At 39.6% G+C, this 14,021-nt stretch overlaps 1 protein-coding gene across 1 annotated transcript; it reads right to left on the bottom strand.

Annotated features, from left to right (window-relative positions):
• Positions 1–207: 207 nt before the first annotated feature.
• On the bottom strand, positions 208–14,013 carry LOC144649342 (DBH-like monooxygenase protein 1). The gene is made up of 14 exons (XM_078508830.1): positions 13,583–14,013; positions 11,817–11,963; positions 11,552–11,728; positions 10,881–10,964; positions 8,995–9,180; positions 8,396–8,498; positions 8,152–8,318; positions 7,715–7,787; positions 6,677–6,762; positions 5,965–6,003; positions 4,570–4,623; positions 3,153–3,277; positions 2,410–2,527; positions 208–1,631 (listed from the first exon to the last, which is right to left on the bottom strand). Exons 1-14 carry the CDS (start codon positions 13,856–13,858, stop codon positions 1,473–1,475), a joined length of 1,794 nt encoding a protein of 597 aa, XP_078364956.1. The 5' UTR covers positions 13,859–14,013; the 3' UTR covers positions 208–1,472.
• Positions 14,014–14,021: the final 8 nt, after the last annotated feature.

Here is a 14,021-nt window from a genome sequence, read left to right as displayed (position 1 = left end):
ACTAAACACGTTAAAAATGGCGGACATGCGGTGAGGAGGCGAGTGCCCAGAACGCACTCTTAGTCCATGCTTATCAGCAGCGATCGCAAACTACTTGATACCTCAACTGTATCTGTTTTAGTTGGAAATTTTAATTAGTTGGGTGTAACATTGTCCTCAAATTTTACCTGGGCAGATCACGGATGATCACTTTTATATATCATGATATATATTTTTTTATTGCTACGCGTAAAACTTAAGACGGCTTACAAAAACAATATTAACTTGTTAGACAATACACTTCTTACAATATCCTTACAGTACACTATATCCACGGTTTGGAACGCTGCTTGGCGTCACGTCTCGATATAGTCGAGTATTAGCTCGCCCAGAATAGCTTGGTTACGTGAGGGCTACTAGGATCTGAAAACAATCTTTTGTTAATAAAAAAAAAAAACTATTTACTGTTTTTACCGTTACACTTCTAGCAGTACATTTACAGCACACCACTTACAATGTGCTTGATGATTCTACTTTCATGCACTTGACGCAACGTCAAACAAAAAGATTTCCTTGCTTACATTTTCCAAAGTTTTAACACCATACGGACGGACTAAAATTCATTGTCACGTGCAACATAAGTTGCTACACGGATTTTACCAGATTTTTGAAGCGCCAAAATTTATATTGGTGTCGCGTAAAATCTCAAAATAATAGTCCAGTTTTATTAAAAATTGCTATATTAGAGCACTGAAAGCACTGAAACTGTTAACTAGCATTAGTGGCTGCGGATGGAAACGGATTGGAAACTGCTGAACAGTTCGTGCAGCGGAGCTAAGAAGCTTTCAGCTAATGTTTTCACAAATTAAATGTGGTCGAATGACTGTATGCTCTCAAGTGCTCAATGTTAAAACAGCTTTTCGATGGCCCTTAGCCTTAAAAAAAAAAACTATAAATAGCATCTATGAAGTTGAATCATGTATGAAATAAAATACCTACCACATATATATTTAATCGAGTCTCGCACTATCGTGGATATTAGACAATAGACACAGGTTACGTTACAATAAACTCGACTTTTGTTTTGACAAAAAAATATGTTTTACACACAAGAATCATACTTTTGATTTCGAAACTTATTTAGTCTACTTTCGAGTGATAAAAAAAAATTTCATGTGTACTAAGGTTGATATGAAAGACTTTAAAATAACAATATTACGATATCTTGCGCCAACCCTCCTCTCCCTGCAAAAGCGGTAACATTGTTTCCCTGGCCGGAACATTGTTTCCTTGTCGTGTACGCGCAAAATTTGTTGCGGAAGCAAATTTTGTTATCAAAAAATACAAAAAGTGTCTCGAAAAGTTTCTAGAAGCATTTTGACTTACGTTTTGGCGTTTGCGCGCACCAAAGAAAACTTTTGGAAACAATGTTTCCGCGTTTGTGAAATTGTCTCAAAATGCGCCATCTGTGACCTGGTTCCTATGACATCATATCAGTAAATGCAGGAGAAGACCAACATAAACACCACTGTCACAAATACAAAGCTGCGTGACGCCAGTTTGTCACAGGAACTTGTTATCTCTTCACACTCCGTCTCTTTCTTCAACGGATAATTGATGACTGGCTTGGAAACCAATTTCTTCCCTAGACCCTGTGAAAGACAAAAGACAAAGACTTCTCAAAATTCTTCCTAATTTAGGAAGAATTTTGAGAAGAATTTATCTTGAAAATTCGCCCCTATTGGCGATAGGAGAATCGACAAAACTCTGAAACGAGATGTTTCCAGAAGCGTTTTGTTTATAAAGGAGTTTCACTTGTCTTCGCGGCCGCCATTTTGGTGTGGATTCCCTCTTTTCTCCTGGCCCTCTTTAGGAAATGAGCTTGTTTCTTACCCAAGCATTTCTTATTTATTGTTTGGAAAAACCAATAAAGCTGCCGTGAAAACGGTTTTCCCCGGACAAATGGTATAAAACGCGCGCAGTTATCGCCGCCCTGTTTCGCTATTTGCAATTGTTCAGTTATACCAATATGTAAAAACGTTTTCGTAGATTGACGACAACTTCATGCATTCGTAGGTCACACAAACTAGCAGTCAAAGTTTATCAAATACAGATTTGTCAGTCAAAACATGTTCCTTTCCCGAAAACGTCGACTGACTCTATTTAAAAAATCCTTGTCGCCGGTTGTCAAGCCAGTAACACTGTCTCGTCCCGAGGCAAAGCTGCATCTCGCGGATAAAACCGGGTGCTAGGGGCTTGGTGGTTAGGCCGCAAAACGTGGAACGTGTTCTTTTCGCAAGTCCAAAAAAAAAAAAAAAAAAAAAAATAGGTGCAGAACGCCACGCCCCTGTGCACCAGCCAGGAACTGAGGACAAGGTAACCAATATCTCGTAACTTTTACTCTAAATCGTTAACAAACTAAATGCTCACCGGTAGTGGTACGCTATTGCGGCCGTTGCAACGTACAGTTATCTGGTCAGTTTCTTGATAACTCTTACGTAGTTCAGACGCCATCTTGTCGGTCCACTTAAACCCCTTAAGGTCTGGCCTAAGAATAAAAGCAGAACAGTAACTTTCAAGCTGTTAAATTAAGGTTGTTAAGAGAAATACGATATTGAATGACAGTTTGCTCGTCGCAACTTGCAACTTTCAATTCAAATTTGCGCGAGCAATTTGCCAAGTTCCGGTTTTCCTTATAAAACGAGGTTGCATTGTAAGGGGCAATTATTTTCTGTTTCTTTGAAACAAAAGTGGTGCAACCTCGTTTTATACGGCAAAATAAAAAGCGGAACTTGGCAAATTGCTCGAGCAAATTTGAATTGAAAGTTGCAAGTTGCAAGATCAATCAATATTGAAACATTGCGCCGCAACATTGCAAAGTTCCCATCAAAAGAACATCCAGTTTGACTGTAAGTTAATTTTCTGACAAATTTTTCCTAAAAATTATTTACCCCCATTCCCCCGTTGTGAAACGTCATCGCTTCTGCATGCATTGCATACCAATTATTGTCGTATTTAGTCCCAGTACTTTCGGCCAAAAAGTTTACCCCTTTCTGTTATTCGAGTAATTAACAAGCCCACATTTACGCTGACCCCTCCCCACACCACCCTCTATTGGGGGAGGGGGGGGGGTAATTTCTCAATATATAAACTGCCGTTTGACACAAACTCACTTGACATATTTGTCGTAAAACTTATTAAAGGCAGGCTTCTGATTTGACCAGCATCTTGTTAAATTCAGTTTTGGGTAGTAGAAAAGGTAAGACTGGCACATTTCTTCATTTGTACCCAGGCCACCCTGAAAAAAAGAGGCACGAGGAATTTATTCAAATACCACAAGCAGTAACACTAGAAGCCTACTTGTGATCAACGAACAGTTTTTACAGTGCAGTTACATCACGAATTCTTTATCTAAAGAACTCACTCTTTGACATGTGTGAAGATCAATTTACCGTTTTAAATATGCTTTTAAAGTTAAAAGGACTGTGCCACGGATTTTAGCCACATTTAAAGCTGATTTCCAGTCCGTACTGCGCAGACTCGGGGTTTGTTTACGTTTTTGTTTTGAATTCGTTGAAACGTTATACTTCGGTGACACTGACAGCATACATGACGTTTTTTAGTCCGCCATTACAGTTCGTTTCGTTCAAGAATTTCCGATGAGCTGAAACGTCGGTTTGAAATAGCGTCAAGGTTCTTCTACTCGTTATTATTTGTTCTGCAAGGATATCTGGCGTTAATAATGAAGAAAAAGGTAAGTTTGTCGCGGAATTTTTAGTTTTGCTTGTAAACATTCCCTTCGTGTGAGGCTCACATAAACATTGCAGCCGAGATTGCGCAGTACGGACTGGAATTCATCTTTAAGCATGGGAAATGGCTATCAAATTCGGTCAAATATAAAAATAACCTCTTAAACTCAGAAAACAGTGAAGGAACATTTCAACAACACAGCAAATACAGAAGAAGCTACGAATGGCCAAAAGTGACGAAGATTGAAGCGGATTGCGACATGGGTTTTTGAAATATTGTTGGGCTGAACAGTTTTCAAAGTGAGTTTTGTTTGCTTGTAACTCTAAATTGTAACGTCTGGGAGACACATTTGGTTGTAATGAAGCTATAGTTTTATCTTTGAGATCCATAGAAATAATTTCTATGCAAACATTAAGTTTCATAGCAAGTATTTAGCAAAACTTAATAAAATAAATTTAACTCAGCCGTGACACAGTCCATTTAAAGATCTTAGAGATCTTTCTTAGCAGGACGCCCGTCTTAAATTCGCGGCAAAACAACAAGTGAAGGCAAGGCGTTTTGACATGGTAAAAAAGCTAAGTTTTTATTTAATGTTTTTATTTAATGCCTTTTTGTGCATTTGGGAGCCAACAGAGTGACGTTAAAAATAAACTTACATAAAGAAGGATATCTCAACGCAAAATACGAAATCTCAAAGTGTACATGTCGCACATGTCATTTGAAGTTTTATGGCAGACGTGAAAATTCAGTAGATAATAATAAAGAAAATATAATTTTCATTTTCAGAAGCGGGGTCTAACTGGAAAACAGTGAGTTTGAGAAGGTCACAACTCAACATACTTGAATCATTTTATCTTCTGAGCGGTAGTTGCAGACTGTTATTAAGGAGTCTCCCTGCAAAAAAAGGAAAATAAAAATACTGTTCACTTCACAATCCAGTAAATCCGTGTTTGACTTTTGCTCATAGAAAACGGGGGAAAGTTTTGAGTTATTTTTAAGCCAAAAATCAAGAAGAATTTTTTTTTTATTTCAAGAGCAACGCGCACGCGATCGAGTTCTGTCGATCGTAAGCATAACCCGCTGCCGTCCTGTATTGGCAAAACGCGAAATCTGATTGGTTACACAGGTGCCGTCTATTTAAACAACAGAGTGAATTAGTATATACTCAAACAGTGGATAGTGTTTTTGGCGCGCGCTGATTGGCTACTCAAACTCCGACTATAGCACAACTATAGTAAAGTGCGCGTTCTGATTGATTAATTTAGCGTCTACTATTTGCCCATGGGTGCACGCTGACGTATGCCTTCAACCTGAGCGCGCGCGCTGATCTGATGCGACATGGCACAAGAAAGTGCCACTACTTCACGAATCTTTACATGTTTTTTTTCGATTTTCCTGTGAATTTAAAAAGCTCAACATAAAAAAACCCATTTCTCCATAATGCTGAAAGACTTTGAAGTATAATGCAAGTATGAAATAGTTCAAAAGTTTGTTCGTTTGTATGTTTTTTCTTTTAGGTTTTCGTCAGCGTTAACGAGAACACTACACGCAATTGTTTAAATAAGCGTGCGCACTTTTACCTAGTAGTTTTACCTAGTATGGTAAACATCACAGCGTGCACTATTGAGTTACAGATGCACTTGGGAAGTTTGCTAAGCACTCATGACGCTTCTTTCGTGCTTAGCAACCTCCCGCGTGCATCTGTTACTCAATAGTACACGCTGTGACGTTAACCATTTGTTAATTATTTAAATTAGCATAACCCAGCTGCCGTCTATTGGCAAAACGCGCAATCTGATTTGCTACATGAGCGCGTTCAGTTTCTCGCAGAATTTATTTATCAAAACCTTCAGGTAATCAATTCTAGTGATATTCTGTGTTTAAGATCAGCCGCCCTGGTTATGCTAAAACAGTTAGACGGCTCACCTTTCGATAGAAACCTCGAGCTTGCCGTCTAATTGTTAAATAGTTTTTTTTAATTATTTTGTTACAGTTGTGGGTACACTATACTAGAAATAAAGACAATGTCATTTTATGATAAGCCCAATAAGCGCTTCCCTTCAAATAAGCGCTCCCCTTTCGCCTTAGAAAATTAAATAAGCGCTCTGGGTGCTAAATTAACGCGATATACGGTCATGCAAGCAAACACAGCTAATAGTAAACAAACAAACAAACAAACAGGATAGACAAAATACAAATTTACATTTTTTACTATCTTCTGTGACGCTTTCTTACCGGCATGACAGTTATTTCCTTGCTGGGAATCTGGTACTCCTTTGATTGAGGGGAAAGAAGGAAATTCATGAGGGGACAGCTAAGAAATACAGGAATCGCATTGTAAAATTAACGCAAGTGAGACAGTGAAAACCACAGTGAAATAAACGCTGATGTCACAGTGAAATTAACAGCAATGCTACTGAAGTGATAGAAACACAGGCTACCGGATTTGCTTCAATTTCTTTCGCTTTTCATGGGGATATCAAAAGGCGTATACATATAAATCTTGGAAGTTATCACTGGGGAGGGTGAGGGCTAAACAAGTGCTCCGCTTCAGCTGTTTAGCGTTCTTACGGTAGTATAATGTATTGTGAACATTTCTGAAAGAACGGCGAAGCCCTTTGCCCTATATCGCGTTAAGTTTCGCCTTCGTTTCCATTTCTTTGTCTTCTTCTCGCTGTGATCAATGCCCTCTTCCATTTTTTTCATGCTCCGCAAGCAGGCCACAACGTGCGCAGTGATTCCACGAGCTCAGCGAACGTTACATGCAATACACCCTTTCATGCAAGGACCTTTTGCTTATGTCATAAAAAAAATACACGCAAGGCAACACTTAATCTCCTTAAATCCGTCTTCTGCATGAAAACATTTCTGTCTCACTAATAGCCCTTTAGCTGGTTCTTAAACCACTCTGTTTCAATCTCATGTTCTTGTTTTTAAAGAGACCCACCTGAAAGTTGAAGTCATAGTGATCGTCTCTGATAATCTCTGGAAGCTCGACCCCTTTCCTGACATGCCGAGTATACGCTGCATGGCCTTAAAAAATGCATGCATAGGAGAAAAGGTCACATGTCAGCGTGTTTTTACATTTTACCGCATATATTGTTGTAGAGGAAATAGTAAACTTATCAGAACGGGAGATATTTGAAATTACCGTAGACGCTCTGTAAAGCCCCCGGTGGGGTTTCTTTCTTCCTTTTAATGACGGACTGGTGGGGGGGGGGGGGGGTGGACTTATTAGAGTGGGGAACTTATTGTTGGAGAGGTGTGCTTATTCAAATCATAGACCAGAAAATAAAAAAATCAAAGTGGCTTTGAGCCACTGAACTCGCAAAAATTAATTATGAAACAAGACTCAAAAACCGCAAACTGACAAATAAAGATTGCCAGAACAAATTATGTTAAAGTTTCCACACTTAAATTCACTTCACTTAGTTTAATACATCCAAAAAAAGAAAGAATCGCTTCAACACTTCAGCGAAAGTTTGTCACGACTTTGTAACAAGAACGTACTCGTTTAGCTGCTAATCGAGAACAGGCCAAAAGGCAGTGAGCTCAAGTACTAGTGCCCTAACCCGTCCGTTGTTTTTCCTTTTTTTTAAGGAGGCAAGGCAAAAAATAATATCACTGGAAAAACTAAGTTTTTGGTCTATTTTCAGAAACTGAAATTAGTACAATATTTCGGCTCTATTTAATAGTCATAGTAATGTAATGATAATTTTTAAGAAGGCAACTTCGATATCTTAGGAGTGCTAATATTACGTAATATAACTAGAAATGTAGGTAATCCGAGAAACTGGTTTAATTCTCTAGAGGCCTTATTACTCTTGCTCGCATTGCGTGCCTATGTCTAACAGGAATCGAAGGAGTGAAATTGACTACGCTCACTACAACTCGGAATTTTATGAGTTAAAAAGTGGGCTGTTCTGTTTGGTAGCACAAACTTCGGACAGCTAAATGAGCTAAACTTTGGCTTGCTGCATCTTACCTGCCAAGTGAGTGTGAAGAAAAGAGGCAAATATGCGGATTCCTCCCCCAGGTAATGTTGAGCCTTTCAAACCCTGTGAAATCGAACATCATAGTATTACGTTCCAGTTAAGTTGACTAACATATGATCATTGGCATTGTTAGCTGGCGATTGCTCTATTGCAATGAAATTCCATCGAAAATGGACCGAGATCAAATATTATTTACCGTATGACCTGCATGCATGCATGCATTCAACGTCAAAAGAATATAAAACATGACTGAATGAGATTGGTACGACCAAGTGCCAAATATCTGAATTTTTGTAGCTCAGCACATTCAATAAATCGGCTGCCTTGCTAGACGTCTTTCAAGGGCGCTTCGAATCGTGGCGGCAACAATCAGCTCAGTATTTAATTTCCTAAATATTTCATAATAAAAGTAAATCCCGAAACAAACCTCCGCCGTGCACTCTTCTACACAGTAGCCTTCTGTCTCCCAGTTGGCTTGATTAGGTGGGATAACAAGGGATGTGCTCACACTCCATCCAGCAGATATCATAGCAGCCTGATACTTTCTGAGTTGGCTTGTGTAGTGAAAACGAAAACCAGAACTGTCAACGATGCCTGGAAAAAGAATCGTGTATGTTTATTTTATCGGGACGAAAAAGCATTTAAAAATATTTTTTTCGTGCAAAAATTACCTGCTTTTTGCTCATAATTATCATAGTGGATTTCCAAGATTGCAATCTTTGGGCTGTCCTGTTCTCCGATAGAAAATCCCACGTGCTCAGGAAAATAGAAGGACTGTGGATCAGATAAAATGGTTTTATTAGCACGGGAGGGCGACAGAACTTTGTGGGCCTGAAGTGGGGGAAACACGTCAATAGCACAAAAATGAGGGCTGGGGACGAGTCTGCACACGCGTGGTTGTAACGATGTTGACTGAAGGTCATTCTCGTACTTCGAATCTTCGTTCCTTACTGCGCAAGCTTGACCAAACGAGCGAATCTCGAAAGTTCCGTTGTATAATCGCTTTTGATCTGGTTTAGAAAACAATAACAAAAGGCCGGAAGTAAAACACCAAGAAATTCGTTGAGTCATTCTTTTGAAAGCTAGGCATGCGCAATTCGACCAGAAGTCCGATTTTCTCGAACTTCCAATCAGATCTTTCTAGGATAGCTCGTTTTCCGACCGCCGGTCAAGGGAAACGAAGACTCTGGTTACGAGGATGCATATGGTTGAAGGTTCATTAGTATGGATGAGACTGTCTACACACTGTACAACGTTTTGTAATAAATACCTGTCCTCCAATCGCCCAGACCGCAAAAAAAGAGGTTCCATGGCATTCGTCCACAGCAGGCGGCATGTCAGGAGAACCCAGGAAACCTTCATAGCTTAGGTTACTCCTCGGGAAATCATCTTTGCACTCATAAACAACCATATGGTGAACTACTCCTTCATTTCCTTCCTGAATTATAGGATCAATCTGAAATAGGAAACGGAATTACATGTAAATAGTTTTAAGGTCATTGCCCTGAAATGGAACGAACACAATTTTTAACCAAACCGCCTGCTGTTACTAGGGAACTAAATGAAAAAAGGGGGTCACCAGATTCGTTAGGAGCGGGACCTTGTATTTCCATATCATTCCTTTTCCTCTGCGGTACTGCAAAGTCACGTTTTAGCGAGAGTCTGCTTACAGGAATCGCTCACCCATGGTCGTGGTCACCAGTGTACGGAGCGACATTTCTCGCGGACTGCCACATGAGCCGTCATTTTGTTGTGCGCGCGCTCGCCGCGCCGCGAACTGCGCGTAAGGATGCGCAATGCAATACGGGCAATGACCTTAACATGTAAAGTATACCTTTGTGTGAAGGGACTCTCTTACAACCAGAAAACGCGTCCGTACCTTCTTATGGTGCCCAATTATACTACTTTATACTACAAAATATGTATGTACTAGTTATGCAACGCTTTCGAGTGGTACACTTAACAATTATTCCACGAGCGCGCGTCGGTTATGAGAGTTGGCTAAAACGATCTCATATCAACAAGTGCGAGTGGAATAATTGTTTTATTTGACTCGTTTTAGTTGACGCGTATCGGCTACCATAGTTGTGGTCAATGGTATAAGAGCTCATATACCACTGGCTGTCAGCCAATCAAAACTCAGGAATTGCAATATACCATTGCCAGTTTTTAATAATATGGATTAGTATAATTTCCAGGGTGTTCTCTGTTGGTCGGGCCTTTCGCTCCCGCGCTGGCGGTGATTTGCTCTGGCTACTGCCTCCACGGTCTCCAGGCCGTGCGGCGGCGCTGGTCTCTTTTTGATCCTCCATCCTGGATATTGAAACATTGGGAATTGCATTACTACAGGCTGGGAAAATTCAGAGGCAGGCATAGAATCGTAAACATGGTGGTTTTGGAGATGCACACGGCCTACTCGTCGTCGACTGTCAAACATTATTTAGTTCTCTTCTCACTGGAGCTAGTAATTCGGAGGATTCACACAATTGCTCGGCCACCAACGATAAACAAAGCGGCTATCTATCTTTTTCGTAGTGTTTCTTTTGTTCCGTTTTAGCTAAAATGAGTGTAAAGATCTCGATGAAAACTGGTTACCGTATGCAAGCGAGCACTTCTGTTTGTTGTTTCGTGTTTTCTATTGTTATTTTGCAGTTTTTGATATTCACCTCTATCTAAATATTCGCCTCAGGTTCGATTATTGTTGAATAACCCCTCGCTTCGTCTCGGGGAATCAACAAATCACTCCCTTCGGCGAATAATTGTTAAATATTCCACGGGTCACTTGTATTTTCACGGTATACACATAAGCCTTTTCCATAGTTTACCACGAGAAAGTGTTGTGTAACTATTTTATGCCATACCATAGAAAATACGCTTACTAAATTTCGTTGAGACTTAGATCGCAGCGCACGATGGGAAGGTTGGGTTGAATACCGTCGCATGTACAACGGCTTTCCTGTATTCTGATTGGCTGTATTTTCTATGGCATGGCATAAGATAACGTAAACAGCGAAAGATATCTCAAGAGGAGTTAACTTGGTTGCTTTAGGTATCAAAAAGCAAAGACGTCAAGCAATCTCCTTCTTTCGCTGCCTTTTTGCAATAAGCTAAGCGGGAATTTAAATACTGTAACTGAAATTAAAGTTAGTAGTTCACCTTAATGACGTCATGTCTTTTCTGCAACTTTGGAAACTCAAACACGCGAAACCAGTATGTTGTGCGTCTAGTCGGCAGCGCTGTCTATGAGATAAAGAACGAGAAGATGAAAGAAAGAAACAAACAAACAAACAAACAAAAACAAAGAAAGAAAGAAAGAAAGAAAGAAAGAAAGAAAGAAAGAAAGAAAGAAAGAAAGAAAGAAAGAAAGAAGAAGGAGAAAAAAAAGAACAACAAAAACAAAACAGAGAAATTGAGAATATAAATTTATCATGGGTTTATTCTTGAATTTTTTTCGAAAAACTCTGGATTAGAGAAAAAATGATCTTTTGTCAAAAGAGCTTTTGTCGTTACTTTGTAGAATTAAAGTTCTTTACTAGTTGCAAACACATGTTCCATAGTCTTTCTAATAAACTATTTGGCGTGCGTTTGCAGTTAAATCGACGAAAAAAGCACAGCTGATTTAACATTACAGGAATATAATGCCAATGGAAATTCTTTCAAGAGACACTTCCTTTCTTCTTCAGCGTTTTGGCTAAAGGGTCGGCTTAGTGTCGAAGGTCGACCTGTCCACGTGGCAACGCAAACATGACCCTTTTAACTCGTGCAGTATTTAAAATCAATTAAAACCAAGCCAACTGGCCAAACTGTTTTTGTCTCAGCAATGTTACCTTGTTGACGGTAAAGTTGAAAGATTTTGTATCATCGGGCAGTTTCGGCACTTTTTCGGCACCATTTAGTAGAAATTTACTTCGAGCTCCTCTGCTTTTGAAATCATGTGGTGGAATGTCATTTTCAGAGGAGGGATCGTCTGAATGGAATGCGTAGATGAGTTTGGTCGTTCCTTCCTGCAAAAAAAGGAAAATTGATTGAAAGGATAAATATCACATGACTACTGAATTCCAGTCGCCTAACAGTCCGTAAGTAAACGTTTACCCGAATTGTGTTGTCCTGGGGATCACAAGTTTCAAACTTTCGTTTAAACTTCATTATAGTTTTCCCGCCATTCTCCACCAGAGATATCAGCTCATAGTCCTGCTGCGAATCTATCTGAGGTGTCACGTGACCAGTCGCATAGCGGTCCTGCAAATGATATTCCCTTAGTTACTACTGTACTGGTTGTGGAATCACAAAAGCTGTCATATTATATTAAACACTAACAATGGTATATTGCAATTCATGAGTTTCGATTGGTTAACGTTATAACAGGCAATGGTATATGAGCTGATATACCACTGACCACAAATATGGTAATCAAAACACGTCAACGAAAACAGCTGGGCCGCTCAAATACTGCAGTTCTTTGAGCGTTTTTAATAAAACAATTATTCCACTCGTTGGATATGAGATCGTTATGGCCAACTCGGCAATACGCGCCTCGATGGCTATCGACCATCTTATATCCAACGCGCGCTCGTGGAATAATTGATAAATATAAACTGCAGTGGTATAGCGAGTGGAAGCAAATCGATAAAAATGGTATCACACATGTGTGGATATCATTTTTATGTGTGATATAATTTTTGACCAATCAGCTCAAAGAGTTTCCATGTTTCAATGCTCAATGAGCCAAAGTTCATCGATATTTAGTCGAAACATCTTCGATCTTCCTCGGCAACCTTTAGGCATCTTTGGAAATTTTCGGAGAAGTTCAAAAAATGTTCGGAAACGTTCGTACGACCTTCGGACGACATTCTGGAAATCTTCGGGAAATGTTCGGAAATCTTCGAAAAATCGTCTTAAACGTCTTAATTAGTAGGTTTATATAATAAAAATAATACATGGTTGCTTGGAGATTTGAAATTTATCTTCTCGTGTTCAAAACCGATATCTCTATCGATTTGAACACTCTAAGATAAATTTCATATCTCCGCGCAACTATGTATTATCCTCTATATCTTGCATACGCTTTAATCAATAGCCATTGCTGTACAGTTAAAAATGGAAGAGGTAGTTTGGCAATTTGGCAATTTTGGTAATTTTCTTGAACATTTTCAGCGGTTTTAGTATAACGGTGTCTAACTATTTGCAAAGGCCCAATTTGATTGGCTATGCGGATGCCCTCTATCGACCAATGCAGTTGATTGCTTTTTCATGCATCATTGCCGAAACTTTTTGACAAAACCGTTAAATCAATGGATCATTTTGTAAATAGGTCCAAGCAGAATGTTTTGTAGAGTATTTTATATTTTGTTTTCTATTTTTTTACGCCTATAGCCTGCTGTCACGAGAACACGAAAGAGTTCATCACTTGCGTGACTGGCCAAGCGTTGCGTGATGGGGGCCCTTGCGTGATGACTCAAAACTGTATATTAAACATCCACGAATGGGACGAATTCCAATACAAGATCGATTCACATTTGAACGGTGAAGACGGGAAGCTTGCTCGATTAAATTAGCCTACGTTACATTGCAGTCGGACTTGTCACCGGCAAAAATAAAAATCCTTGGTATATTAGACTGTTTGCGACGCAGGCTAGATTAAATAGGACTCCTTTTAATTATAAATCCAGTGAGTCAGTCCCAATCTTAACTGAATCAAATCGTGATCAGAGTACGTTGTTGCATGACTGATTGATCGATCGTTAACCCGCTTTCCCTTAAATTCTGCATGGTTATGCTTAGTTCATTCGAAACAATGTTACACGCTATAGATTATAGATGCATCCCAAGCGTTATAATCTTCAATCGCATTTCTTTACCTTAAAGTAAGGTTTACCATCTTTCACCCAGCCGATGACAATATCAGCTCCTTTCATCTTGCCTTGACCGCTGGAAATTCCAAACCCGACCCATCCAGCTGTTTGGGCTTCCACAGTAAAATAAATTTCTTTGTTAGCAGCGCTGACATTCCAGTACAGCTTCACTTTTTGGTCTTCATCCAGAGGGGCAAAGAAGGAATGCTCTGATACGAGATCAGCGGAGGACTTTGCCAAACACAGAAAGATTAACGAGAGGTATAAAGCCAAAGTCGTCATGATCACTTCTAATGCACCGAGTAGCTTAGAATTAAAGACCAGAAAACGCAAAGCAAGCTATTTTTGCCACCCCACACGAAGCAGCATCCACAGTATATTTGTATCTAGCCAGTATGCCCCCTACACCACATGACATCATGAAGTGTCTTGGCATTTATTCCGT

The sequence above is a fragment of the Oculina patagonica genome, chromosome 4 (genome assembly GCF_052425735.1).
Source record: "Oculina patagonica isolate OP01 chromosome 4, crgOcupat, whole genome shotgun sequence".
Taxonomy (NCBI): domain Eukaryota; kingdom Metazoa; phylum Cnidaria; class Anthozoa; order Scleractinia; family Oculinidae; genus Oculina; species Oculina patagonica.
This window is presented reverse-complemented; position numbering and strand designations above follow the sequence as displayed.

Bases quoted from the DNA above. Each gene is read 5' to 3' on its own strand.
- LOC144649342 (XM_078508830.1), bottom strand. From the start codon at position 13,858: ATGACGACTTTGGCTTTATACCTCTCGTTAATCTTTCTGTGTTTGGCA. The intron at 8,319-8,395 runs GTAATTTTTGCA...TTCTTTTTCCAG, and splicing joins TAATTATGAGCAAAAAGCAG to GCATCGTTGACAGTTCTGGT. The intron at 1,632-2,409 runs GTGAGCATTTAG...TGTCTTTCACAG, and splicing joins GCAATAGCGTACCACTACCG to GGTCTAGGGAAGAAATTGGT.